This window comes from Equus asinus, chromosome 2 (genome assembly GCF_041296235.1).
Source record: "Equus asinus isolate D_3611 breed Donkey chromosome 2, EquAss-T2T_v2, whole genome shotgun sequence".
NCBI lineage: Eukaryota > Metazoa > Chordata > Mammalia > Perissodactyla > Equidae > Equus > Equus asinus.
Window position 1 is genome coordinate 168,319,312 of NC_091791.1, and position 27,592 is coordinate 168,346,903.

Genomic DNA, 27,592 nt, shown 5'->3' on the forward strand with positions numbered 1-27,592 from the left:
AGACAATAGATCAACTTTCCATCTGGGTGTCTCCCAAGAAAATAATCTCTATCCTGCCTCCCACCATGCTCTGGGTAATATCACACCTCCCTCATTCCTCCAGCTGGGCTCCTTGTTGTGCTTTGGAGCCCTGGTGAATGGTAAGGGGCAGATGGTCCCACCTGAAGAGTAGCTCGTTTCTTATAGGCCACTGTTCCCAGTGCACCCACTAGGAGAAGCAGCATTAGGCAGAGTCCCATGGACAGACCTACATAGGTCATGGAAGGATTATGGTCCGAGGTAACCAGAAACCTGGGAACATAGAGGTAATATTTGGCCTGGAATAATGCCCAAGCTTAGGAGGTGAAGGGCTTTACCTTTATTGTAATACAAAGAACTCATGAAACCCTGCTTCATCCAAACAGCCAAACAGGAAATCAGTAAGAGGAAATATAGAACCTAAAAGTAGGAATAAGACCAAGATCCAAGTCTTCCAGCAACTTAAGTTTTTGGAAGGTGACCTAACTAGACATTGAGGGAAGTGGCTTAAGGAAAGAGACTATGCTGTTTAGGTTGCTAGACATGGTGCCTGGGTAGTGCTTAAGAAAGGAAGGGCACTAGGATCCCTATGGCCTAGAGATGGGGGAACTCCATTATTGTGGGAGGGAGAGGTGGCCCTGTTAGGGATCCTTCTGAAATAATAAATAGTCTTGTCTAGGACAGTATACACATAAGTGAGTGCTTAATAAATGTAATTTCAAACATCTAGAGTCCAGGAATTTGAAGGAAAATTATTTGGAATATTACTTGCTGTGTTCCGTGGTAAAGCTGGCTCCTCCATAATATACTTCTAGAGGCTGCTTCTGGAGAGTCAGGGTCAAGGTCCTGTGCAGCATACCAGCCGAAGGCCCTTGACAGCCAGGGGACTTCCACATATGCACAGTGAACAGCAGGCTAGTGGTAATCAAGGGGCCATGGAAGTAGCACCTAAGTGGACATTTGGATCTCTTAATGGAGGGACAGTCCCTGGAAGAGTCCATCTCATGACACGTGCAGGCTTAGGAGTGGGATAGCAGGAAGTCTTCTGAGGACAGTTATGAAGTAAAGGATGTAAGCATTTTCCCTAGCCCACTGTATAAAGCCTCAGCCTGAATCGTCCCTTTACCTGCCAGTGCCTCCTCTGCTCACCAGAGCCTGTAGGACTGCTTCAGTCAACTCTTCTCGCTCTTCCTTCCCCAGAGAGTGGTCTGGGGGCCCAGCTAATCCTAAAGCCAGCTGGAAAACCAGGTCTTGGGTTGAAGGACTGACAGGTGGGGAAGTAGCAGCATCGATACCTCCGTTAGTCTGACACAGCCGACCCCGGGGACAGAAGAGAAGACCATAGTACCCAGGTATCTGCAAGGAAATGCGCAGCAGGATATAGTTATAGCATCAGTTACTTGCTCAAGCCCTCCTTCTAAGGAAAATGGACAGTCTACATCAGAGTCATGGACTCAGTGGGTACTTGGTAAAAAGAAAAACAACATCGAAGCAGGGATAGTATCACCATATGAGCATTTCTTTTTGCCCGTGTGCTGTGGCTCTTTCACGTGTGACACGCACCTGAATAGCCTTTCCTGGAAGGCATGAGGCCCAGGGTGAGCCCTCTGCCTGCACCTTGTATGCTCCCCTCTCTGTGCAATGATGTAAGTAGCAGCGGCCTGCGAGCTCCACTTCCTTCGGGGGTGGGATCTGAGAGGGTTGCCTGGTCTTTTCCCCAGGGAGCAGTTGTGAAGTGAGGTTGGCAAGGAAGCAACGACTCTGGAAATGGTAGATCTCCCCATGGGGATTCTCTGCCCCAGGCGGGACTCCATTTTCCTTCTTCCAGCATTCACTCTGAAGGGCAGGGCAGAAGAGGGAAGAGTGTTTGTCTGGATGTTGTAGAAGTTGACTCCTCTCTAGGCCCACTCAGTTTCATTCTCTGTTCTCTAGTCCACTCACCCCATTGGCCAAGGGCTTGAACATGCGGCAGCCTTCCAGCGTGGGGTCTGAGGAGCAGCTTCCCTTGTCCAGGTGCAGGTAGTGGCAGCCCAGCCCACTGTGTGGAAGGGATGGTAGTGTGACAAGGGGATCACTGACAGCTGGACAGCCCCTCAACCGCTCTGCACACACCTGCCACTACAGAAGAAGTCTGAGGAGTCGGTCCCACAGGTGGTCACCAGGCCAAATTCCAGGCCAGATCCTGCTTGAGAGATAGGACGAGAGAGAAAGAACCCTCAGAACAAAGAGAGCCCCAAACATCCTTCAGTGCCGGCTATGCTTACAGCTTCAGTTACACCTGAACAGCAGACAATCTTCTCCAATCTCTCTCTGACTTGGGTCATGAGTGCCCCTCTGCAGTTCCCCCTGATTTCTCACCCTGGCCCCACAAAAGCTCCTCGGCAGCACTGTGGTTGACTTGGTACCAGCCTGAGTCTTTGAAGGCAGCCAGGGTGATGGGGTCGAGTCGAGTGCGCTGGGCACCATCGAAGGTGGCAATCATCACAGAGCCTTGGAGCAGCCGGGCCTCCCAGTGTGAAGACAGTGGGCCCTGCTGGAGGAGGTAGCTGGTTGCCACCAGCTACTCCCTCCACCTTCCATCCCCGCCCCGCAAGGTATTCTCATTCTCACCTCTTCTTCCAAGGGGACCCCTGGTGAGACCCCTAGCACTCCCAAGTGTTTGGCCAGGCTGCGGCTAACAGTTGGGGTGGTGAGAAGCAGCTGTCCCCACTCATCTCGCCTTGTCACTTGTTGCCTTGTAGAACAGTTCTCTCTAACTGAGTCGCGCAAGGGGAGAAGGCAATATGAGGAGAGGAAATCTTAGGAAGGGTGAGGTAGAATTAGAAGGAAGGAGGTCATGAGATAGTAGTGATTCCCTCTGGTTGACCTTGTGGGAAGACCTCTCCTTTACCACTGGGTCCTGAGGGGCAATCCCGCCACTTCTTGAAGAGCTGTCCAGAGAAACCCAGGGCGTGGAGCAATTCATGTAGTGTAGCCTAAGGACAAAGGGCACAGAGAAAGGAAGACTGGATTTGCAGCGGGATTGACCAGCCTCTCTGTGGCCCCTCTGCCCAGTCAGCTGTTCTTAGAGCTTGAGGCAGCTTCTATTCCATCCTTGGTAGGTCCTGCCACTTCATGGGAAGCTGGGTGACCTGCCCCCCTCCCCAACCTGTTTGCTTCTTCCCATTCATCATGCAGCAGTCACCATAACGATGTCACTATGGCTGAGGCTGGGCCTGGTGAGATGTTGGGCACAGAAGACAATGGTACCAGCAAGGGGTCTGTCTTCTGAGTCCAGCTGGCAGCAGGCGGCATAGGCTATGATAGATGGCTGTGGATGGGTCCAGACAAAGTAGGGGCGGAAAGGAGGGAAGTGAGGTAGAAAGAAGAAGAAGAAGAAATCTTCCTGAAAATGCAGGCCCAGGGAACTCGGCAGGGTGGGACCAAGGGATGGCTTGGGGAACGGTTTTTAGCCCCCTCCCAAACTTCATCAGCATGCCCCAAGTTACCCCAAATAAGTACAATTTAATAAAAACTTCTTTTATGCTCCCTCTCCCTTCCCGTGATATTTAAGATCAAGATAGGCAGAGCAGGGAAAAGGGATCTGATTTGAACCTCACCTCTCGATGGCACTTGGAAGTGTGGGCAACCCGCACGTACAGGAGAAAATCGGTGTTTTGGACCCCAGGCCCATCTGGCTGGACAAGTTGTGGGGGACCCGCCTCCGGCCACAAGGCATAACCACGGAGATGGGCATCGGGGATCTGGCCAGGGGTGGAATGTAGCATCTAATTTAGCAGATGGACTGGGAGACAGTGCAGTAGGACACTTGGTACCAGGAGTGAGGGGCAGAGAGTCTCTTTAACCTGCCTTAGTGCCACCTAGGCAGCTGGTTAGAATACGGAGTCCTCCCCCAACCCGTCTCTGATCTAAGAATCTGCCGGGGGAGAGGGGCCTCAGGAATCTGCACTGTCAGGAAGCACATCAAGTAATTTAGATGCTGGTGGTCTTGGAGAGGTCTAGGCAGCCTAGAAATCTTCAGATCCCCGGATCTGAGACGTTTCTCTCACCTTTGCCCCCAGGCAAGTCTCTCCTTTGTACCCTGGGTTCAAGAGGCTGCACCTGCCAAGAATGAATATCTGTAGGTGAGCTGGAGATGTTTCTGGGGACCCCTGAAGAGGTACTGTACACATTCTCAATGACATGAACTCACCTGTGGTAGTTTGGGGCATCTGGGTCTCCCCAGACAGCATGGCAGTACTGTGCAGGGTCTCGACTCAGAAGCAGGGGTCCTCGAACTGGAAGGACTTAATGAGATGAGAGGTCAATTTCACCTCAACATCTTAGAGTTCCAGTTCTTTCTGTGGTGGTCTTCCTCCCTAACCCTCTGCTTGTCAGCCCTCCCTGACTCCTGTTCCCTCACTCACCTGCTAGGACACCCTGGAGTCGCTGAGCGGCCTCTCTCACTGCAGCCAGGGCTCGAGATCCCCCTTTCATCCCGTCTCCCTCAGGATCCCAAGCTCCATCTGATACAGGATCTCCTATGTAGCAGGTTTGGATTCGGAGGGGTTGAGGATCACGCGAGCCAGGGAGGATGAGGGAGGAGGAGCGGAAGTTTAGAGGAAGTTGGGAGAAAGGGGGCCTGAGAAGCCTCACAGACTGCTGTGTCTCGTCGTGTAGACATCTGCTCGTGGCAGCTCCCAGGAGCAGCAGCAGCAGCAGCATCTTCAAGGGTCTCTCCAGAGTCTGCCCTGGATCCTGTCTGTGGCTCCCTTTTTCCCCTGCCTCGCTTCTTCTGGCTTTCCTCTCTTTACCACCTCTCTCCATAGCCCTCCACCGCTCCTGCTTATGTTTTCAAGATTTGAGTGTTGTTGACTAAATCTACAGTTCCTGCCAGGAGGTTGGATGTGAACCACGGGCCAAAGCTTTCTCTCAGGGGGGCAGAAATCGGGAAGGGTGGGGGGAGGGGCGGGCAGTGTCATTCTGGAGGCCTCAACTGACCTTCCCCAAGAGGAGCCTGCCTCGTCTATGGAGGAACTCTCCTAACCATCTTCCATCTCTCATCCTCACTCCCCTGCCGTTCTGAGTGGACAACCTCGAAACCTTCCCAGAACTAAAATATTGATGTTATCATAGTGGTTTGTCTGTGTGTGTGTGTGGGGGGGAACTCTTTGCTTTATAGGTGCTTGCCTATCACTGGAGATGGGCAAACAGGGCTTCTGCACTTCACTGGCCTCATATTGCCTCTGGGTGGACTCTAAACCAGCAGAGGTCTCTCCAGCAACTGGGTAGGGCACTTCGTAGGTGCTCTACAAACACATGTCGGTTGACTGACACTTCCTATGAAAGGCTGTTGTGTTAGTTCTGTGAACTTTCACAGAAGCCACTTACAGGCATGCTGTGGAGGGAAAGCAAACTCTTAAAATGGACATTAATAGAAGATGTTCAAAGACGTTCTCGCGGAACTCTCGGAACTCCCTTTATTTTCATTGCTCACGCTGTGCTTTCACATCCTGCTTCCCTGCCTGGACACCCCTCCTTCCGGGCTGGCCTGGCTAATTCCTGCCTTCCCTGTGATTACTCTAGGAAGCCTTTCTTAGCACCTCCTGCCTACGTTTCACACCTGCCTGTGGGGCAGAGGCCTCTCCCTTTCCTAACACAACACTTGTCATCCTCTGTTATAATTGTTGGCTTAGTGGCTCTCCCTCCACATCCTGGACTCCTTCAGGATGAGCCGCTTCCTGGGGGCAGCTGTGTCCACAGCACTAGGCACAGCCCAGAGGGCCTCGTCTTCAGGTTGAGGATGAAGGAACAGAACCCAACCCTGTCACTTAAGTTTGGAAGAGGCAGGTCAGGGCTGAAATGACGTAAGGCAACAAAGCCAATCAGTACAGACAAGGACTAGAGCTTAGAGAAGGACTGCTGACTTCCTAGGAGGCTGGGTTTTATACTTTTACCTTCCAGAGCTGTGGCTGGAACTACTGATGACAAGGGAGGCATCCAAACTGGAGCCAAACCAACCCTGCTGCCATCTGTCTGCGTCGCTCTGGCCAAGTGCCTCAGTGTTCCCGTTTGCAAAATGGGGATGATTGTACTCACCTGACGTGGTTGTTATGAGGAGTAAGTGAATATCTTAGTAAAGTGCGGGAAACAGTGTCTGGTTCACAGTAAGTACTAGGTAGAGAGGACACATTCTACAGACATTTGAACTCAGTGGAGGACTAGTCTGTTCTTATGAACATGTGCACAAATCTTTAGGGGACTCTTGTCCTTTCTCTAAACCAACCTAGTCTTTTTCTCCAAGCGTCAGAAACCCAGAAACCTTTTTTTGTCCTGGCTGGACCAGCCCAACGTGGGTATAAAACCTCCTGGTCAGGATTTGTGTGGTAGATTCCAGTCTGTCTCCAGGTTTTTCGGCCGGCGTCTGCAGCTGCTCGTGATGCTTTGCTGCCCCCTTGTGGCCGTGCTGAGCTAGGGCGGGCCCCTGCAGGGGGAGGGGCTCATCCTAACGACACATGCGTGCAGAACTTCGTACCATCCAGAGAAGCAGCGCAAGAAACACCTTGTGTTCGTTCTGCTGAAATACCTCTCTCCTGCCTTTGCCTGGTAAATTCTTCCACATCTTTTAAGATCCAGCTGAGAGGTTATCCGCCTGTTGAGACTTTTCTTTACTCCCAAGGCAGGGTTAGTGTGCATGTCCTCTGTTCTCCAATGGCATTTCTTTCATATCTTTGAAGTAGCATTTATTATACTCTCCTGACGTTTAGTTTTGTGCTGGTTTCCCTGCTACACTGTGGGCAGGGGCTGAGTCTGTTTCATCTCTGCCTCTTTGAAGAGGTATGAAGTAGGTTCGAGGGATGATGGAGGTGGAAGATGAAAGTGAGGAGAGAGAAGGGAAGCAGGGAGAGGGGATGAGACTAACAGTCATTTTATTGGCACTTCCTTTGTGCCCAGACATTGTGCCCAGCGCTTGAGACTCCTGTGATTCTTTCGGCAACCTTAAGAGTTAGGTATTATTATTGTCTCGATTCTACAACCGAGGCACAGCAAAACTAGGCAGCGTGGGTGGGTGGTAAATGTGGGATTTGAACCCACGTAGTTAGGCTCGTGGGCACAGGCTTTAACCTACTGTGCAATGGTGCTTCTCAAGTGCATAGCTTGGAGGAGCAATAACGTTGTGATGAGAAGAACAGGATGAGGAAGATGAGGAGAGGATGAAGGCAGTGAGAGAGGGTGGGGTTAGAGAGGAGAATGGAGGTTAGAGAAGACGGGGATGGAAGTGAGAAAGAGGGTGTGGAGGCAGGAAATGAGAGGGATAAGGAGAGAGGATGTTGTGAGGAAGGAGCGGAGGTGAAAGAGAGGGCATGGGACGCGGGATGTGGAGAGAGAATGGGGCTGAGCAGAGCAGTCGTCCTAGGTGGTGTCATCACCCATACGGGTGCTCCATCCAGCACGCTGACCTCTCAGTTCCTTCCCCCTCTCATCTCGAACATTCTTCTCCATTCCACCTTAGCAAGCCACTCCTAGGGTCATACGGGAGCCTTATCATCACCAGAAACTGCAGCACCTATGAAATAACTGAATCAAACATCCCGCTCTCTGATATGATCTCCTTTCCTTGGGGTTTGTTTGCTCAAGTCGGTTCACTGCAGCTGTTCTATAAGCTCATTGAAGAACCACTGGCCCTTCCTGTCTTTTCATCTCTCCTTATCTGCCTTAGTTTCCAGGCTCACCACTAAACCTCTCTTTTGTAAGTGCCTTCAACTCCCCTTCCCGGTTTGTCCTGCCCATCCCGCCTCCCCGGGGAAGCCCCAAGCCCAGATGAAACCAACACTTGTCTTCTTTACCCTTGCTCCCTGGCAGCTAAGGGTCACTGAAGGAAATCACCCCACAGGACAGACTGTTGTCACCCTTTGACTGTCATCATCGACTTCAGTTGGGTGCTCCCAAGTCAGAAATCTCAGCAACTAGAATTTTACAGCCTGAGGCCTCCTCCTCGGAGACTCCTGCTCGGTCACTGCAGTCACTTCTTCCACGGTGAAGATAGAAGCCAGCCTCAGCCTCAGATAGAACCGACCTATCTGCATTTGTATCTGTGTCTGCTGCCACCCCTCTCTCTCCTTAGAAGAGGAAATGTCCTCTTCCTTTGGAAGGTGGTTCCTCCTGCTGATGCTCTGGATCCCATGGTGCGAGATCTGGCCTCAGCCTCTCTCTGACCTGATCTCTCCCCCTCAGTCTAGCCCACCCCACCCCAGCCTCTGTCAGTGACTGGGAAGGACCTGCCTGGGGCCTTTGCAAACACTTCTCTCTGTGGGAACCCCTGCTTTTTGACTGACTGACTCCAACTCACCTTTTAGATCTGCTTATACATTCCTTCCTCAAAGAAGCCCTTCCCGACCCTCACATTTGAGTCAGGTACCCTGGTTACTATCTGCTGGTCACCCCTGTCTTTTTGCCACACAGCACTGCCCACAATTTGGAATTATGTATTTATCTGTGGTATTATGTTTGTCTGTCCCCCGCACGAATCTGTAAGCCCCACAAGGGCAGGGACTGTCCTCCTTGTTTTCCTGTAGCTCCCATATACAAGCAAACTGTTTGGCCTGGAGTAAGTGTTATTTAAGTATTTTTTGAGCAAATGAATGAATGAATGAGTGTGGTGAGAAGGTAGAAGGGAGGTGAGGGAGGAGGAAGTATGAGGATGGAAGATGGAAGGTGAGGAGAGTAGATGGAGAGGGAGGGGGGAGGAGGGTAATGAGATTGGTGTGAACATGAGGCTAGGGATGGAGGGGAGGAGAGAGAAGGGGAGGAGCGGGCAGCAGGGGTCTTCACTGGGCCTGAATAAGGCTTCCAGACCCTGAGTGGGCTTCCTAGGAGCTCTGTCTCCTGGCCATGCCGCTGGTGAGGCTGGAAGGCAGAGCTGGTGGGCGGGGCTAGGCTTTATCTTGGGGCGCAGCCCTAACCTCAGATGGTGACAGAGCTCAGCCAGCAGGGGTTTTGCAAACCGTCCCGATTGCAGCAGCCGGCAGTCTCTCTCGGGACGGCGGGTGGGGCCCGGGCTTATCTCCCGAGGACAGTCCTAACCTCAGATAGCGACAAGGCGGGAGCTCGCAGGCGTTTTGCAAACCGTCCCGATTGCAGCAGGGTTGGATAGCCTGGCCTGGGGTGACAGTGCTAGGTGTGGTGGGCTTGCAGAGTTTGGAGCTTCCGGGTGAAGCTTGGCTTGGGGGGACGTGTGGGATCCCTTCTATGTATGGCTCGCCTCCTCCTACCTCACATCCCTGTTTCTAAGAGAAGGGAGGCTGAACTCTGCCAGTGGGTCTCTCCCTGCCAGGAAGCTTGCCTTTTCCCAAGTGCTGGGACCCTTCCGCTGCTCCTGAGGTCAGAATGCATGGCCAGTTGCGGCCTTCTTCCTCTGAAAATACCCGCCATCTCCCCACGGGGTAGCCTCAGGGATTTCTCATGCGCCGTGAAAGTTTTTCTGCAGCCAGGCCAGGCCTGCTGATAGGAGAGCTGACAGAGACCGGCAGGGAGGCCTGCCCAGGTTGGACCATTCCCACCTTGAAGCAGCCCAGGCTGAGTCCTGAGAGGGGAGGTCTGTCTGGTGGGGGCTGAGAAGTGACTGGCCTGTCAAGGAGGAGGTGCGGGGCCCTCCGCCAGCCCTGGCTGTTGTTGCCTCAGCATCTCCTCTACGGCCCCCTCCATCCCATAGTCCCCTCACTGGCTTGGGGCAGGGTAGGGGGTGGAGGTGAAGAGGCCCCTTTCCACCCCCAAAACCCCAACCGGGATCTTGCAACACTGGGATGGGGGCCCTGGGGGCCCAGGAGTGTGGCAATCATGGGGATGGGGTGGGGAGGTGTGCACCAAGCAGGGGGAGCGGCTTTCACAAGCGGCCACCACCGCCGACTGACCTTGGCAGGCTCACCTTGGGGAGCTTCCTGCCTCTCTGTGGTGTCTCCAAACAGCCTTCCTTCTCCTCAGCTGCTTCCCTGGGGCCCGAGATCCTGTCTCTCAGCTCAGGACTCTCATCCTGCTCCCCAGTTTTGCCCTTGAAGGAAAAGTGGGCCGGAGCTAAAGCAATAGGAATGCATGTGCGTTGTTTGGACCTTGATTTGTTGGTTTTCCAAAGTGACCGTGTCCCCAGGGCTGGTGCCTGACCCCAGGCAGGGGTGGGCTCCCTCCTTCTGCCATCTCCTTTCCCTGTGGCCACTCTGCTTTGGGGCACTGGGAGGAGGGCCGGGGTGGGAAGCCTGCTCTCTCTCCTGCCCCAGCGTCTTAGGACCATCCTCCCAGTGGAAGCAACAAAAAGAGAGTCGTTTGCCACTCTGTCCTGGAGGAGAGAGGTGTTTGTCTGGCTTGTCCCTCTCCTCCTCTGTTCCTTGCAGCCAGCCTCACCTGGCTTCCTTTTTCCTGATCCCCTGGACACCTTAGGGCCTCTGCGTTTCTCTCCCCCGGCTCACCCTTCCCCCTAATTTGGCACCTCTGCCTCTTCCTTGAAATATTTTAGGTTTTGACTTAAATATCACCTCCTCAGAGAGGCCTTCCTGGACCACCCCAGCTAAAATAGCCTCCCGTCCTGCTTGTTTATTTGGTTTCCCCAATGGGGCAGGTGGCTGTTACACCCCCAGGCCATAGGGACAGGAATCCTGTGAGAGGGGAGTCCCTGAGGACCTGTCCAGTCCTGTCTGGGACTGGTTGGGGGATAAACAGCCAGCTTCACTCCCCCGCTGCCTTTGCCTGGAACATGGCAGGCAGGACGACCAAGGGTAGAGGGGATGCGGAGGGCAGAGGAAGACCCCAGCACTCTTGCTTGTTGCCTTTTTCTTCCTACTCCTTCAGCTAAGAGCTGGGTTTGTCTCGGTCACCACAGTGTTCCCAGCAGCTCGCAAGGGCCTGGCACAGGAAAGATGCTCAACAGATAGTTGCTGAATACGTCACTTTGGCCCGAACCAGTTGAGGTTGGGTTAAAAGCCTCATCCAGAAAATGGGACATCTGGCTACCTGTCACCTCCCCAGGATGTGATCTGTCACAGAGGACTGCAGCGTGCTCACCACCCTGTGCCATGCGGGAACCAGGCATGCTCTTCTCGCACGGTGGAGCCGTGACTCTTCTCCAGACCTGGAGCTGGTCACAGCCTGGAGGAGCCCACCTGGAAGTGGGGGCTGGGAGAAGACTCAGTTCAGAGCTGTGGGAAAGAAGCTTGGGTTGCTGCTGAAGCAACCCAGGTCCCATTACCCAGTACCTTGAAAATAAGTCAAGGGGCAGTGGTCTTGAGCCGAGAGGAGGAAATCCGGAGGTTGAGTCAATTACCATGTTCTGTACAAACCCCCCTTATGCAACCCATCCCCCTGGGCTGAAAGGAAGGTGCAGGATTCTCCCAGGCATCCATGGCCCGGCACCTCCCCCTTCCAAGCTCAGGCGGCCCAGGCCGGTGAGGGAATCAACCATCTAGTGAGGTTGAGATCTGTCTGCCCGAACCAGGCCTGGGGCAGGGGGATCCAGGGCATGGATGTAGGAGAGAGGACACCTGAGAGATGTGGAGGCAGAGGCAGGAAAGGACTGAGTCCTCAGGGAGGCAGACATGGTGCCCATGGATGCCGGAGATGTGGGAAGACTGTCTCTGGGGATGCGGAGATGGGAGAGGGAGAGAGATGACTGGAAGGATCCAGACCCCGGGCTCTCTCCCTCTTAGAAAGTTGTTCCTTGAGGTCTAACACTGCTTTCCCAGCACTGGCCTACAAGTCATTGGTGGCCTAGGAGAGACTCTAACTAACCTGTGTGGTGTCCCGTGTCTCTGACTGTCGAGCAATTCCTGATGACTTATTGAACGGGATTCCCCACATGCCTCCGAGTGGAGGGTGTGAGCACGAAGTGGAGACACAGGTGCTGTGTAAAGACAGCACAGGGCCTGAGTGAGCTTCAGGGAAGGAGTCTACCCGCCTGGCCCTCCAGGGCTTTATCTATAAAATGTGGCTCACACTATCTTGCTTGTCTGAGGGCAAGCCCACCAGATGATCTCTTGAGGTCTCTTCCAGCCCCTCTTGAGATCTGTGATTTTATGGAGCTAATTTGGGTCCTGCCTCTGACCAATCATGTGACTCTGTAGGAGTCCTTCCCCCTCTCTGAGGCCTCGGTTTCCTCACCTGAAAAATGAGAAGTTTAGATGAGGTCTCTGAGGTCCTTTCAGTTCTAGCAAAATGGAATGATAACAACTGCTCGCGCTTACACGGGCCAGGCCCTGTTTATCTATGAACATGGCAGCTCCGTGAGGCCGGTGCTATTCCTCCTCCTGTTTTGCAGATGAGGAAACTGAGGCACAGAGAGAAGTAACTGGCTCGAGGTCACAGAGCTTGTAGGTTGCAGAGGGAGATTCAAACCGAGGCCCTCGAGCACTGGAGTTCTGTGGGAAGGAAAACGCTTTGAACGTAGGGTTTCACTGGCACAGGTGGGTTGTCATCCTCCTCATGACCAGTTTTCTTATTTACAAACACCTCTCAAGGCCTTTCCCAACTAATTCATCCCCCAAGCACTTGGATTCTCGTGCTTTAGGGAACCCGAGCCCTGAGGGATGAGGGACAAAGACGGGAGCTGGCGGGTGGGAGCCATGGGGGCATGTCACCCTGGCAGACTGAAGCTGAGGAACTGGAGAGAAGGGATCGACACCCGGGTCAAGAGCTAAGGGCCCGTAAGTGTGGCAGAGCCATCTGGAATTTTCCCTTGATCACCTGGCGCAGGAGCTCCCAGACCTATACCTCAAGGTGAGAGAGGGCAGGGCTGGGGGTCAGCAGACCTGGGCATGAAAGATTGGCTGGTGCTGGGGTCTCCCTGAAAGCCACAGACCTGTTAGGAGAGTGTCCAGAGGCCACTCCAGGCCCTGTGGGGGGGCGGAGGTGGGGATGCCTTCAGTGTCCAGAAGGACAGAGTGGGCCGGGTGGGAGGGGGGTAGGAGAAGAGAAGAGCAGAGTGACAGACACATGATACGGCCATGTGGTGTGGTGGGGGGAGAGCTATGGGCTGCGTGTCTGCTGAATATTTGGGAATATTCACTTGGGCATGGTATCAACAAATATGTAGACCTAGCCACATGCATTCCCTGCCCTTGGAGTCCCCCGTGCCTCACAGGCAAACAGACAGACAGACAGACAGACACACACACACACACACACACACACACACACACACAGGCCCAGTGTACAACCCCAGCACCCAGTCATAGTGCAATTTTATTCAGCCACGGAATCATCACTCTGGGGCCTGCCCTCCTCCCTCCACCCACTGCCGTTTGTCCATGTCCATGTCTCAGGCTTGGTCTGTGAGGGGCTCTAGGACCCAAGCAGGATGGGGGGGGCCACCAGAGGGCTGGTGCCCACAGTCTGCCAGCCAGGCTCAGCTGCAGCCCCCCACGCCCTTGATGAGGTTGGCGGCCTCGGGGATCTGGCGGAAAAGGTTGCGAAGGGTGTCCAGCTCCTGAGTCAGCTGCTCCACGCGGCTGCGGAGCCGCTCGTTCTCTGCCATGTATTCCAGCACCTTCTGCTGCGTCTCCAGAATGCGCCTCTTGGCCTTGTCCCGGCTCTTGCGCACGGCGATGTTGTTGCGCTCCCGCCGCAGCCGGTACTCCAGGCTGTCCTTGTTCACTGCCTTCTTGCCCTTGTGCGAGGGCCCGGCTGGGGAGGGCGCTTTGAGGAGGGGGCTGCAGGGCGGCGCAGCAGCGGCCAAAGGGGCCTGGAGGGAAAGGCACAGAGGGAGGAGGTGAGGGCCGGCCGGCAAGCAGAGTGGAGCCAGGGCAGGAATCCCAGCAGCCAGAGCATTCTTTGGGCCTCAGAGGGATATGGGGTTCAGAGCAGCTCCTGGTTCCCAGTCAGGACAGTCATTGCCCTGCCAGATGCAGAGGGTCCTCTGCTCTGACCCAAACTCCCTATCATGTTCCCCCACTCTCTGAGGACACTTTCCTTCAATCTATCTTGCGTCTCTGGTTCTAGGATCAGCAGGCATTTCCTCTTCTAGAAGAAGGCGGCAGAGAAGCAAGAGGAGGGGGCTGGTGGGCAGCAGAGAAGCTGGTAGGGGGCCAGAGGTCAGGGCAGGTCAGCTGGCCACAGGGGCTGCAGGGCACGCTGGATTCCAGCCACAGGGTGGGGTTCGGGGTGGGAGTGAATTCACAGAGAAGCAAAGAGGGTCATGGTTGGCTGGCAAGCACGGAGGGCTTCGGGGTGGGTGATTGCACAGAGCAACACCAAACACAGACCCGTTAGTGGAAGCGGGGAGCTCAGGGGCCCGCCATCCACACGGGCCTCTCTCCAGCCCCTGGGTGGCAGGGAGGAGAATTGACGTGTTCTTACCTTGAGGACGCGCAGGGGCTGGCTGGGTGCTGCCAGGGCTGGCGGCAGGTGCATGGCCGTCTGCCCACAGTGTGCCACTTGGTACTGCAGAGGATTGTAGCCACTGCGGCTGGCCCCCCGGCTGCCCTCAGGCCCCCGAGGCTCCTCCTTCACGGCCACAGCCCTGGGGTCGTAGTTCCCTGGGCTGCTGTAGATGCCAGGCCCCAAGGCCTTCCTGTCAGGGCCGAAGGTATGTGGGGGGTAGGCGAAGGGCCTCGGGTCAGGCGGCAGGTAGTGGGGGAAGGCAGGGGTCCCAGATCCCTTAAGGCCTCGGGCCTCAGGTGCCGGCTTCACAGCAAAGAGGTCAGAGAGGAGCTGCTCCTCCCCAGACTCGATGTAGGCGGAGAGGTCGATGGAGGCCTCATGCTCACACATGTCCCCCAGTTCCCCGGGGCCCGCTCGGCCCCCTGAGAACTCCAGTGGCTGCTGGCCAGCCCGGGGCTCACACTCGTAGTAGGTCCCGTGGGACATGCTGGCCCGCCCCCTGGGCTCCCCGCCCCCGCCGCCCTGCTCTCGGGGCAGCCTTGGGGATGCTCGGCCTGCCCTCTCTCGATCTCCCCTGCCCTAGATCTGCCCTAGATCTGCCCTCTCGGATCTCCTCGGTCACCCACTCCTGCGTGGCCTCTCTCCTCCCTCCTCTGCTGTTTCCTTTTCCTTCCTCTGTAGTCAATGCTTCTTTTCTCTTCCCTTTTTTCTCCTCTCTCCCTGGGGTGACTCAGGGAGGGGCAGGGCACACCCCGGAGGAAGGGATGCAGACCTGAGAGCAATGGGGCCCCTAGCCTATTTAGCAGTTGGGGGGCATTCTTCGCTCAGGGTTCTGAGAAGCCCAGGAGCTGATGCTTCTGGGAATGCCTCCCCCTCCCCGTTGAGTCCAGGGGATTCCAGAGTCCTCGCTGAGGGCAACACCTCACTCTGAGTGTCCTCCTCCCTCGGAGTTCCAAAAAGTTCTGTGCAGAATGAGGTGCCAAGTCAGAATGAACAGAGAACACCCTCTTCCAGTGCCGACCCCCAGCCTGATCTGAGCTCCTCCCTTGACACGCCTCCCTCTGGGTCCCCTGCAGTGCAGGGCTCCACCTAACCCCAGGGGCAGTGAGTTCCTTTTGTAGCCCCACCTCCAAGGGCATTCTCCTGGGTGCAGGCCAGGGGTTGTTTTTTGAGGGGTTTAGGAAGTAGTGAAGGTTCTGGACCAAGCCATACAAGGGGGCCTGTACCGTGGTGCAGAGCATGCTTATTTGCTAGGGGTTTGCACAGGGTCTGTGCCATAGCCCAAACCCTCACATGTTCCCAGCCCTGGCCAGTTCTAGCAGCCTGGCACTGTCCCTGACTGCCTGGGCTTGGCTAGGGCACATAGTCAGGACTTGGGCCCTGTGCCTCGGGCCCAGGCAGCCTGCTGCCGCTGGAACTGACAGCCACACTCCTCTGGTGGCCCCAGCGCCTCTCTCTTCCAGCTGCCCTGCAGTGCCAGAGCCTCAAGCTGGCACTCTGCCCCACTCTGGTCCTGAGGCTCTGCCTGATTTCCTGTGCCCCGGGCTGCAGGGCTCGGGCACCCTGCAGCTTGGCTTGCACGGCCTTCTGCACAGCCGTTCTCTGACCTCGATGCGTGTCTCTTGGTCCACTTCCTCTTGTGAGGCTTGAGAAGGCTTCTCTTTTGTCATCACCTCTTCCTGGAGCTCTGTTTCAGGGTCTCCAGGAGAAGCGCAGGGCTTGCTCTGCACTTTGGCTCTCATGCTGGGCCCCCTCCCTCCTTCCCTTTTCTTTTGCTTCAGGGAACCCCTACTCCCTCCCATCAGAGGCACGAGCTGTGGCTCTGCTTTTACCTGTTGAGTTTCATCTACAAAAGGGACTCGAGGTCCAGTGAAAAGGAAAGGACACCTAGAAAAGTGTCACTGGCTCTTTTATCACCAGCAAATGCTGTGAGTATCCTGTGGAGGCCAGTAGGTTTTATGTCGGGCTCACCAAGGCTGGGCCCCAGTGGGGCAGATGCAGAGGGGATATGTGCGGCGTTGAACACTAAAATAAAGTCTGCAAATGTGAACGGGCCTGCCTACCAGTCAGGCAAGTCCCCCCTCTAGTTAGCATCCTCCTTCCTCCCTCCATCCCTACTCCCACACCCACCCCAGGAGCTCTCTATGCAGGGCCTGAGCTACTTCCTCTGAGAGCCCTGACCTGGCGTGGATAGATCTGCGAGGATCCCAGAGACAGATCTCAGGAACCAGATGGGGAGATTTCTGCCTTCTCCCCATTTCAAAGGACCCTGTGGCAAACAGGTACCAGAGCTGAGGTACTTGTTTGATGGCAGTGCCTTTTTTGACCACCAGGTGGCAATATTGGTCCAAAATTCAGGTAGTGAGGCGCTGCTGTGGTCAGGAATGGAGTGGACTGCAGAGGGCAGCCTCCCATAGCTCTGGCTCCGGCAAGACAGGGCTGGGCCTCTGCAAGGAGGAAGAGGAAGCATGGCCGGGATGTTACACAGAGAGTGGACAGGCTGAGAGGACTGGGGCCAGAGGCTTGTCTCAGTGAGGAGAAATTCTATCCCCTCCCCGACTTTGAAATAGCGATGATGGTTAAGGCCTGTCATTTTCTAGTGTTATGCTTTTCCAATAATTGAGACGTACACTTTTCCATGCTGACCATTTCCCTGTGAGTTAAGTTGGAAGGTAAGCAAAACAGACGGTATTTTTATTCCTGCCATATAATGGAGGAAAACAGGCTAAGAGGCCGAGCCGCTCAAGGTCATCCAAGGATGTGCTGTTGATCTTGGGGGAAAGGGCAGTGGCCTAGTTCTTGAAACCCCCAGGCAAGAAGGGATAGGGAGAGGAGGAGCTGTGTAACTCAGAGAGCCTTTTGTGCCCTCAGTCATCCACCCTGGGGATGGGGAGACTGCGTCAACAGTGAAGGGACGCTGGCGGAAGCAGGGAGGTGTGCAAATAGAGCGGCAGGAAATGAAAAGTCAGACGACAGCTCGACCATGGAGATAAGCGATCTCGGCCCCTCACCTCCAGGCTGGTAGCTGACGTTGCTGGCGCGCTGACATCAGCGTTTCCCAGTAACCGAGGAGTCTGGCGGCGGCCCTGTCACTTACTAGCCCCGTGACCTTGGGCAAGTTACTTAATCTTACATGTAACATGGCAGTAGTAATGCGTACTTTGTCAGGTCGTTTAATTAAACTGTGAATAAGAGAATATACGGAAAGCAACTGGTCTCAGTAATGTTCAGTCTCCTTCCGCCCTTCCTCTGACTGCCCATTGCAGTTTATGTGTCTCCTAAGCAGGTACACTCTGCAGTCTCCTCTGAGGCCTCAATTTGACAAGCATTTTTTTTTTTTTTGAGGAAGATTAGCCCTGAGCTCATATACCCTGCCAGTCCTCCTCGTTTTGCTGAGGAAGAGTGGTCCTGAGCTAACATTCGTGCCCATCTTCCTCCCTTTTACATGTGGGACATCTGCCTCAGCATGGCTTGATGAGCAGTGCGTAGCTTGACACAGGGTGGAACCTGTGGGCCCCCCCACCCCTTGGCCGCCGTGGAAGCGGAGCACACAAACTTAACCACTACGCCACAGGCTGGCCCCTGCCAAGCATTTCTGGGCACGTAGGTACCAGGCCTGCACAGACTCTGGGGATCCGGCAGGTTCAGACCAGCCGGACTAGGCAGTCAGTGATGCCACGAAGTGCACACGTGTATACCACAGGCAGGCTTGCCGTCTTTTCCATGCAGATGACTTGCTCCTTGAAGGTAGGGTCAGATACATCATTTGGACCTCTTCAGCCATTGTCACCATATTGCCTGAATTAAAATGAAGGACAGGCAGGGGGCTAGCCTGGTGGCTCAGCGGTTAAGTTTGCACGTTCCTTTTCAGCTGCCTGGGGTTCGCCGGTTGGGCTCCCGGTGCGGACATGGATGGCACTGCTTGGCAAGCCATGCTATGGTAGGCATCCCACATATAAAGTGGAGGAAGATGAGCACGGATGTTAGCTCAGGGCCAGTCTTCCTCAGCAAAAGGAGGAGGATTGGCAGCAGATGTTAGCTCAGGGCTAATCTTCCTCAAAAAAATAAACAAATAAATAAGGCCAGGTGGCATGACATGAATGAATATTCTTATGGAGACAATGGAACAGAATATTTGAAGCCTGTGTGGATATGGAAAATTCAGGGATAAGTTCGCTATTCCTACAGCATACCACAAAACCCTTGGACGCATGGTTATAAAAAGATTTGTTGTGTGACTATATTAATAAATGAATGCTTAAGCAGCTATGATATCAGTGACGTCCAAAAGGCTCCCAAATTCCCCGAGGTCTAAGCATGTGAATTCCTAGTGTTAAAGTGACTGACAGGGTGAAGTCAGGGTAAAGGCCCAGGTTAAAAATAAATGCATGTTGCCCAGGAAGAAACCCACATTTGCCCGTTTGACCAGGTTGAAAAGATCAGCAAGTGTCACCTTACAGAGAGAGGGAGGGGCGCCAGGGACAGGTGTCTCCAAGGAGTGAGAGGGGATTGGGGCGGGAGGGCTGGACTTGCCAGAATGGGGCCTCATCGACCAGACCTGGGGCAGCCCAGGGACAGGAAAGTGTGTGTAGGGAAGAGGGGTCCCAAAGGGTGGATGTTGGGGAGAGGAGGGCCTCTTGCACGGGACTGGCTCTGCCCAGTTCTGCCCTTGCTCTTTTTGGACTGGGAGATTGAGGAACGCTTTGAGATTAGGTTCAACTCTCTTTTTTCCTCTCTAAAAGTGCTAAATAGACGAAGTGACTTGCCCAAGGACACACAGCTGTTCAGTGGCCGACCTGGGACTCAGAGTCAAGTATCTGTGCCCCTGTGAATGGCTAGCCTCCAGCCTCAGTCTAGAAGAACGCCAGCCACAAAGCAGGAAGGTTGGGGCCAGGCCAGGCCAGGAGTGGAAGCGTCTTGCCTGCCTGTGTCCTCACGGTGTCCCAGTCGGTGGAGGGTGATGTCTTAACACCCCTCCTGCCACGTCTGTCAGCAGTGCTGGCTCTGGACTGATGCCGTCCCAGGACAGGCAGCCTGCAGAGAGGGCTGCCCACCAAGGAGGTACTCCAAGCAAGGCCTGGGGCTAATCCCTTCCACTTCCTCCAGCGATTATCCCAAAGCACCAGGTGGGACTTGTCCCCACCTTAACTACTTCCTCCCTTGTCGTCCTAGTCTTGCACCCAAGGATCTTCCTCTGGAAGGCTCTGCACCGCCCACCTCACCTCCCAGGCCCTCCCATCAAGCCCTGTGGACCCAGTTGGGCGCTCTCCTAAGAGCCCTCAGCGTCTTTCCACAGGCTCAGCCCCTCCCTTCCTTTCCCATTCAGCTCCGCGGTCCTGGCACCAGAAACCTTTGCTGACGGGCCTTGGGGGACCACCTCTGCCTTCACTTCCCTCCACTCAGCCTGGTGCTGCCCCCTCGTCGCCCCCGGTCCCACTGTGGGAAGGGACGAGTTTCTGCCTCCCAGCTAGTCTGCGGGCTCTCAGCACAGTGCACAGAGCGGCAACTTACTAACACTTTGTGACTTCACAGAAGAAATGGAAGTTTTTGGTTCAAAACAAGAGGTAGCTGTTTGAAGCGCTGTCACTGGGTCCCTGGGGCAGAGGGAGGGCCCTGAGGAATGCCATCCTGGAAGGAACCTGGGAACCAAAGTCCTCCTGAGGGAGACAGGAAATGCGCAGCGACTCTGTCTCAGAGGGTCATTGAATTATCAACACCAACTTTATTTCCATTTTAAATTTTATTACATTAAAAGAAAAAAACAAAAACCCTCCAAAAAACAAACCAAAAAACCCCTCTAAAACTGAAACCAACTCAAAGACAGATTATTATCCATGTAGAACCCCCCCCGCCGCAAAACAAACTTACATTAAAAAATCCAAAAGAAATAGAAATGCCAGCTTCAAAAATATTTATCCAAAAAGTAAGGCATTCACTTTACAAAAAAACAATAATGGAAGGAAGGGAGGAAGTTGGAGGAATGAGATGAGGGAACAAGAGGATGGTCCCCTGACCCTCCAGGGGCCAGCCCCAGCCTGCCTGGAGTCCACTCTGAAGGGACCTTAACATGGACCAGACCTGGCATCTCACCAGCGCGCGGGGTCAGCATTGGGGTGGGAAGCTGGGAGGCCTGAGCAGGCCAGGAGGGCTCCCTGGTATTCCGGTTTAAGCAGACAGGATGATAGCTTTGGGATAAAAGGATCTTAGTCCATAGCACAGCAGGTGTGGCTGGGGGGATGGGGGGACGGGGGCGGGTGTGCTGCAAGGCCTAGGGCAAACTGTGGCACCCTCCTTTGGAGCACAGGGAAAGGCGGCCTGTGCCTGCAGGAGGGTGAGGTGTCCACATGGAGAACGACCAAGAACTCCCAAAGTGGGTGCCTTCTGCTCCTGCCCTGGAGGCTATCTGAAGACAGGACAGTGGTGGGGCCAGAAGGAGGAAGGGGTTATCTGTGCAGGTGGTGGTGGTGGGGAGGAACTGGCCTTCAGAATACACTTTCTCCCCAAACAGTCTGAGGTTACGGGATGGGCACCTCGGGGAGGCGGGAAAGCTCCCTCCCGGGAAGGTCCTGAGGGTTAGAAATAAGGGAGTATTTTTAGGTCCAGTTCTTGGATGGGAGGCGACTTAAGGCGGATTTGGCTCCAGTTTCAGGCCTGAAGGGCTGGGGAGCCTTCACACAGGGTGGTGGGTCCAGAGCTAAGGTCCAGAGAGGAGGTAATAAAGGGCGGGAGGGGGCTGGCGGCAGTGCTGCTGCGTGGGGTGGGAGGGCTTAGCTGCAGAGAGGACAGGGGGACTGGCTCCTTCCCATGGGGGTGTGGAGGGAGGGGGAGCTGAGCTGCTTTGTCATTAGGAGAGAAATGTCCACTACATAGAAAATAAGAAGCTGGCTTCAGAAAGCTTTGGCACCGAGTTGGGGGCAGGATGCAGGAGGCAGGGGCAGGGCTGGGTTTCTGCAATCTGAGCCTTTCCCCATGGATGGGATCTTCCACAGGCCTGGCTTGGGGGTAGCAGAGAGGGCAGTTCCCCTGCTGTTGGTCCTTGGCTCACTGGGGGGTGACCTCCTGACAGGAACCTTACTCTGAACAGGCAGCCCAGGCTGGGGTGGGTGGAGGTATGGCGGGGTGGGGTGGGGAAGATGCAGAGGGAAGTATCGCTTCTAATTTCTTGGGCCTCTAGGGAAGGGAGGGGGATTTGGGTCTCTCTAGCTGACCTATAATGGTGACAGATTTGCTCAAGTCCGTCCCTCCGTCCCTCCATAACCGACTCACTGTTGCTGCCATTCCTCTTGGAGCTGAGGCTCCCTTGGGCTCAGGATTGAGGAGGGAAGGCAGTACTGCACTCAGGTTCCAAAGGAGGCAACTGAAGGTGTGGGCCTAGGGGAGGGCCTGTAGGGGGCGCCCCTGCAGCTCCACTCTCCTCTAAAGCTCCAGCATGGGCAGCCCTTTGGACACAGGCCCTGGGGGCGAGAGGCTGGTTCTTTGGGTACAAATGTCAGTGTCTTCGTTTATAGTTTCTCACCACTCACACCCAGGTCCTGCCCCTGCTTGACAGAAGCAGAGGGGTGTGTGTGTGTGTGTGTGTGTGTGTGTGTGTGTGTGTGTGTGTAGGGAGGACACAGGCAGGGAAAGAGGGCAGAAAGGGGGATGAAGGAAGGAGGAGGCAGCTGAGAGGGCTTGGTGGTCCTCAGGGCTGGGGCTGCTCCACTGAGTCCTTGTCCTTAGAGAGAGTGTCTTGGTAGATGGGCTGCCGCTGCTCCTCCACATCCTCATTTATCTCCTTTGTCCCCGAGGTCCCCTCCGCCTCGGGGTACACAACCACACACAGCTTCTGGCTCACCAGGGTTAGCAACTCTGTGGAAGGAGGTGACACAGAAACTCGGTCAGTGCTGAGCATCCCACCAACCTGGCTGACCAGGCCATGGCCCTTCCCAGCTCTCCTGCCTTTAGGAGACTCCTTTTCCAGGAGAAGCCACCTCCCCTGCCTCCTGTGTCTCTGGGCCTGTTTGCTGGCTGCCCCTTCTCATCAAGGCCCCAGTCTTCCACCTTCCCCGCACACACTGAGCACCAATTCCAGGGTCTCCCCTGGTCTCCACCCAGCCTAGGCAGCTCCTGCAGGATGGCTCTCAAGTTGCCTGTGCTTACAGGTCTAAGGTCTGTGTGGAATGACAGCTCTTCTCTCCTCAGAGGTCTCTGGGAAGGCACCTGCCCCCGACTCCTTCAGAGCTCTGTGGACCAGCCTAGGCCTCCTGATCCTGGTGGGCTCAGGACTGCTGACCACTGTATCCCAGACCAGGAGGCCCTCCAGCCACCCAGAGCCTTCGACTCACCAATGAAGTCATTGAAACACTTGGGCTTGTGTTGCCAGTAAACACCCAGGAAATAGACTGGCACTCCTGTCAGCATGATGGCCAGGCCAATGCCACACACCACGGGCTCCGACCACAGGCTGAAGACCAGCAGGAAGGCCCAGAACAGCAAGTAGATGATGGGGAACAGTAGGTTGATCTGTGGAGCAGAGGCACTGTTAGCTGTGTGGACCCCTCGGCCCCCAGGATCAGGGCATCCTTCATCTTCTTCACCCCCAGGGAAGCATATTTGAGGGCAAAGGCTGGCCTTCCCTCAGCTCTGTGGCTCTCACATTCCGAGCCCTGATGGGGGTAAGGCTGTATCAACAAATGTTGGTGAATTTGGGCAATGGGACCAGAAGAGGAGGGGTTAACCTCATCGCCCATCTCCTCCCTCCCGGGCGAGATCAAACAAGGCCTCGTCATCCACGCCATGTGCCTGCGACAGCCAGAGAAGCCCGTGGGGCTTCATCAGCTTGCCAGTATATTGGTAGGGGTGGAGGAGAGGTGGAGAAATGAGTGAGGGGCACTAAGGAAAGGACCTGGGTCGGTCAGGCTCCCCGCCCCTCACCCACCTTTAGGCGGAGCCTTCAGGGCACAACGTGACAAATATCCATTCCTCTCACTCAGTTTGTTTCTCTTAAGCAATTTAAGAAGATAAATCTGCCAAGACCAGGAGAATCAGGAAGCCTGGCACAGAATAAGGCAGCCCAGGGCCTTGACTTTACTTCAGAAGGAAGCATCAGCACTATGGGCTTCATCCCTTCTTGTTGACCACAGCGGGGAGTTCTCAGCAGAGAACTCAAGGCTCTCTATTCAGCTGCCTTTCTCCTCCTCGTCTTCTCCTCTCAGAGGATGTGCATGTGATGGGGAGATGGGGTTATTCTACCACCTCTTTCCCTCAGCAGGCTTTCTAAGAGTGGTAGGAAAGTGGCATTGGAAAACAGATTTGGAGAGCCCTTGATTCTTCAGCTGGAAGAATCTTCTAGAAGTATCTAGTCTCCCTCTGTTTCCAGAATAGGATTATTCAAACAGCTCAGAGCTATACTCTAGTCTTCTAATTTGCAGAATGCATAGTACTCTAGCATAGTTCGTTCTGAGCAATCCCACCCATTCCCATCACAAAGTTATTTCTTATAGCAATCAATAAGTTCACTGGGCACTCTCTATGTGCAGGGCCATAATAGTTTAAAAAGGTGGCTCATGGAGGGCTGGAGTGGACTGGAAGCTTCAAGGAAGAGGAGATGCTTGAGGCCCATGTGGAAAAGGGCTATCATGTGGATAGGTAGATGGGAGGAGGAAACTCATTCTGGGATGGAGACACAGCACAATGAACCCAGGTCCCTGAGGGACAGGAAGGAGACCGGCCAAACTAGAGGGTCCAGGGAAATGCTGGAGAGATAAGGGAGCTGGAGTTTAAGACAGAGTCTTAGGAAACAAAGGAATGATGTGATGAAAATATCATTTAATCTAATTTATTCCTCTAGCTGCAATTTACTCTGGTCCCATCCCCAGTGGAGAATGGCAGTGGCCGCCCCATTCACACATGGCCCTTGCTGCCCAAAGGGTCTGCTACCATCATACAGATGATGACCTATGGCCAGCAGCTGAGAACGAGGTGGATTAAAAATCTGATCTGCGCCTAGAAGCAGTAGAGGAAGGGAACCCCAAGGGAGGTGCTCAAACCTTGATGGGACGGGGCATGTTGGGCTTCTTCCAGCGAAGAACTATCTGTCCAGCAACTGTGACCCCGTAGAAGAGGTAGTTGATGAAGCCCACGTAGTTGATGAGTGTGTACATGTCGCTGGTGACCAGCATCAGCAGGGTGGAGATGCACTGAGGGGAGGGGAGACGCTCATCAGTGATCAGAAAGGTATTGAGAGACTGGCGGGGCTGTTTGCAGGCCAGGGAGCTGCTCCCCGGCCTCAGGCCCAGGACGCTGTTTTATAATGGCTGTCTCAAAGTGGAGACTCTGCAGCCTCCCCTAGTAACCCAGGCCGTTGCGAACACCTTCATTACCAGGAAGTTTTTCTTATTGCAGGGGTGATAATCAAAATACTTAACCACCGGTATGGCATGGGCACTAACCAGTCAGAACAGATACTGGCCGTAAACTACTGGATTAGTCACAATGGCGGCACCTGGCTCTATGTCCGCCCCAGTCTCGTTTGTATTTCTCCCTTGATTGTAGCTCAAGCTAATTTCATTTATTATCCCTTAGGGAAGATTATTAACTGTAGATTAAGGCTTTATTCTTGCCCTCATCCTCTCTCCTGGCTGAGTCATCTAATTTATTTTTCCTCCTTCCTTTTCTTTCTTTCTGTTTTTTAAAAAAATCATTAACAGTTGTATAGCACTTAATAGGTGCCGGGCCCTATTCTTAGCATTCTACAAATATTAACTCATTTAACCCTCATAACGCCCCTGTGACGTTTTCTTGATAGGGTCCACTTTCCAACTTCAAAATCATCTCAGTGGCTCTCTCGGAACCATGTTCTTCCTCTGCTAATTTGTTAGGGCCGATAGAAGTTTCAGTTCTCCTGTGAGATCTGATGTGAAAACAATCCAGGAGATTTTAAGGGATGAATAAGCCAGATTCTTACTGTACTTGCCTTGCAGTCATAGTACCGCAAATGGCTCAAGATAAGAAGTAGTTTGTGGTCCACTAGGAGTACTGAGTCTTCTTCAGTCGCCTTCACAACAAACCAAGCAGGATGACCTTCATCCTCTATCTGAATGTTCTGAAATTCCCCAGTGTTGTATAATGAATGCCATTGACTCCCGAGAGCTCTACTATCCTGGGCTAACTGCTTCTCCAGTGGACCAAAGTCATTGTCAATGTTTTGTTCAGGATCCAGAAGGAAAAGAAAATAACTCAAAAGACTCAATGGGGACAAGTCTTTGCTGCTGCTTTTTGCCTTCTCTAAATGATTCTACTCCAGGGTCATTCTACCTCCATCTCAAGTTTCCTTTTCTCCATTTTCAGTTTACCAGTCTTCCTTTATGATTTTCCTTATTTGGTGTGCCCTTCACACTGAATTTGTTCAGTGTTGTTTCCCAGGAGATGGGCAGAGCCTGCTGGAGCAAGAAGATGGCTGGGGAGGGGTCGGTGTGTGCAGTGATTATCCAGGAGCAGGGGCCTAACGTTGCAACCCTGGGGCAACAGATGCAGGGGAGCTGAGAGAGGAGAAGTTCTTTGTGAGGTTGTAGAACCTTGAGGCAGCCACCATGGTCTGACCCAAAAGGATGGGAGAATGGAAATGAGCCAGCCTGAGAGCCTTAAGGTATTTCAGGACTTGGAGTCTCCCCTTGCCATATCTCTTGACATTAATAAAACCATGTTCACCATTTGCCAGATTATCTAAGACCCAGTGAAATCTAGGAGCAGAGCAGAGGGTGACAGGGGCACGTGTGGAAGTGTGAACTCCCAGCTCAGAGCAAGCACCAAAAGGGAGGGTGTGTGCAGGGCTGGCAGAGGGAGGGGCCCTTACTGTGAAGAGCAAGGCTGGGATTGGGGTGCAACGCTTCACGTGGATCATGGCCAACACGCTGGGGAGGTGGCCCTCCCTGGCTCCAGCAAAGAACAGCCTGGCAGAGAGAAAAGCAGGTCAGCCTGGGATAGCCCACCGGCCACCCAAGGAAGCTCCCTCCCAGCCCAGGCTCCCTCTTCCATGCCCACACAGGAGCATCCTTCCTCCAACAAGACACCTGCCTTCTGGTGCACCACTTCCAGCCCCCTAGTCACAGGACCCACGTTCACAAGTGCAAGGTGCAGGCAGACCAGAGGCAGCCAGTGGATGAGTGGATAGATCCTGCATTCGAGGAGACCCTGAGTGTGGTCTGGGTGGCTTGGGGTTACTGATGATTGTGCCGTCACTCTGTGGGTCTCCTGCAATGCCTAGAATGCGGCAGAAGCAGCCCCTCTCTTTTACCTAAGGCCTTAATCCCTTTAAAAATGTCCTTCCCCCATCCTCGAGTGTTATAGGTTCTTTGAGACATGGGGACTGACCTGCACAAGGAAAGCCATAAAAACACTCATCCTACTCAGGAGGTAGTTGCTTTTCTGGGGGTGGGGAATGGCTGGTGGACCAGAAAGGGACCCGTGGGAACTTGGGGGACATGTGGAAATGTTCTATGTCTTGTTTTGGGTGGTGGTCACATGGTTGTCTCAATTGTCAAAACTCATCAATCTGAACACTTACAATCTGTGTATTTTATTGTATGTAAATTATACCTAAAAATTTATATCCTTTTTCTTGAGGAAGACTGGCCCTGAGCTAACAGCTGTGCCTATCTTCCTCTACTTTATATGTGGGATGCCTGCCACAGCATGGCTTGATAAGCAGTGCTGGGTCTGCACCGGGACCCGAACTGGTGAACCCTGGGCTGCCAAAGTGGAACGTGTGAACTTAACCACCGTGCCACTGGGACGACCCCTAAAAATTTATATCCTGGGGCTGGCCGGGTGGCACAGCGGTTAAGTGCGCACGTTCTGCTTCAGCAGCCCGGGGTTCACTGGTTCGGATTCCGGGTGCGGACATGGCACCACTTGGCTAGCCATGCTGTGGTAGGTGTCCCACATATAAAGTAGAGGAGGATGGGCACAGATGTTAGCTCAGGGCCAGTCTTCCTCAGCAAAAAGAGAAGGATTGGCAGCAGTTAGCTCAGGGCTAATCTTCCTCTAAAAAAGAAAAAATTTATATCCTTAAGCTACTTATTCTATTCCCAAAAAGTCATCCTAAAGAAATGAACAGTTAGTGAAAGGTGAACATACAAAGATATTCTGATGATAAAAAAAAAAGATTGGAAGTATCCTAAGTGCCTAAAAGTGAGAGACTGATTACATAAATTATGGTATATCCATAAGATGGAATGTTATGCAGCCATAATAA

The 27,592-nt window shown here is 53.9% G+C and overlaps 3 protein-coding genes across 6 annotated transcripts in view; all 3 read right to left on the reverse strand.

Moving 5' to 3' along the window:
• Positions 1-41: 41 nt before the first annotated feature.
• Positions 42-4,857, reverse strand: CIROP (ciliated left-right organizer metallopeptidase). Of its 2 annotated transcripts, none has more exons than XM_070504059.1 (14): positions 4,425-4,857; positions 4,211-4,304; positions 4,068-4,119; positions 3,618-3,761; positions 3,203-3,328; positions 2,885-2,993; positions 2,629-2,774; positions 2,377-2,548; positions 2,131-2,200; positions 1,960-2,056; positions 1,582-1,854; positions 1,145-1,374; positions 787-966; positions 42-291 (listed from the first exon to the last, which is right to left on the reverse strand). In XM_070504059.1, the coding sequence occupies exons 1-14, from the start codon at positions 4,822-4,824 to the stop codon at positions 81-83; spliced, it is 2,304 nt and encodes a 767-aa protein (XP_070360160.1). In that variant the 5' UTR covers positions 4,825-4,857; the 3' UTR covers positions 42-80. The 2 variants fall into 2 exon arrangements, with proteins under 2 accessions (XP_070360160.1, XP_070360159.1); XM_070504058.1 differs by having other exon boundaries at positions 2,377-2,551.
• Positions 4,858-13,185: 8,328 nt separating this feature from the next.
• CEBPE (CCAAT enhancer binding protein epsilon) lies at positions 13,186-15,344 on the reverse strand. The gene is made up of 2 exons (XM_014856401.3): positions 14,335-15,344; positions 13,186-13,720 (listed from the first exon to the last, which is right to left on the reverse strand). The coding sequence occupies exons 1-2, from the start codon at positions 14,842-14,844 to the stop codon at positions 13,385-13,387; spliced, it is 846 nt and encodes a 281-aa protein (XP_014711887.1). The 5' UTR covers positions 14,845-15,344; the 3' UTR covers positions 13,186-13,384.
• Positions 15,345-20,049: 4,705 nt separating this feature from the next.
• The window catches only part of SLC7A8 (solute carrier family 7 member 8), a 50,846-nt gene continuing 43,303 nt past the window's right edge, over positions 20,050-27,592 (reverse strand). For 2 of the 3 annotated variants that reach the window (XM_014856301.3, XM_014856303.3), the window contains exons 8-11: positions 26,192-26,288; positions 24,387-24,536; positions 22,683-22,860; positions 20,050-22,206 (exon numbers count right to left, since the gene is read on the reverse strand). In XM_014856301.3, the coding sequence (XP_014711787.1) occupies positions 22,040-22,206; positions 22,683-22,860; positions 24,387-24,536; positions 26,192-26,288 (592 nt within the window). In that variant the 3' untranslated portion in view covers positions 20,050-22,039. The remainder of the gene's footprint in view (positions 22,207-22,682; positions 22,861-24,386; positions 24,537-26,191; positions 26,289-27,592) is intronic. The other variant, XM_014856306.3, reaches the window with a different exon arrangement.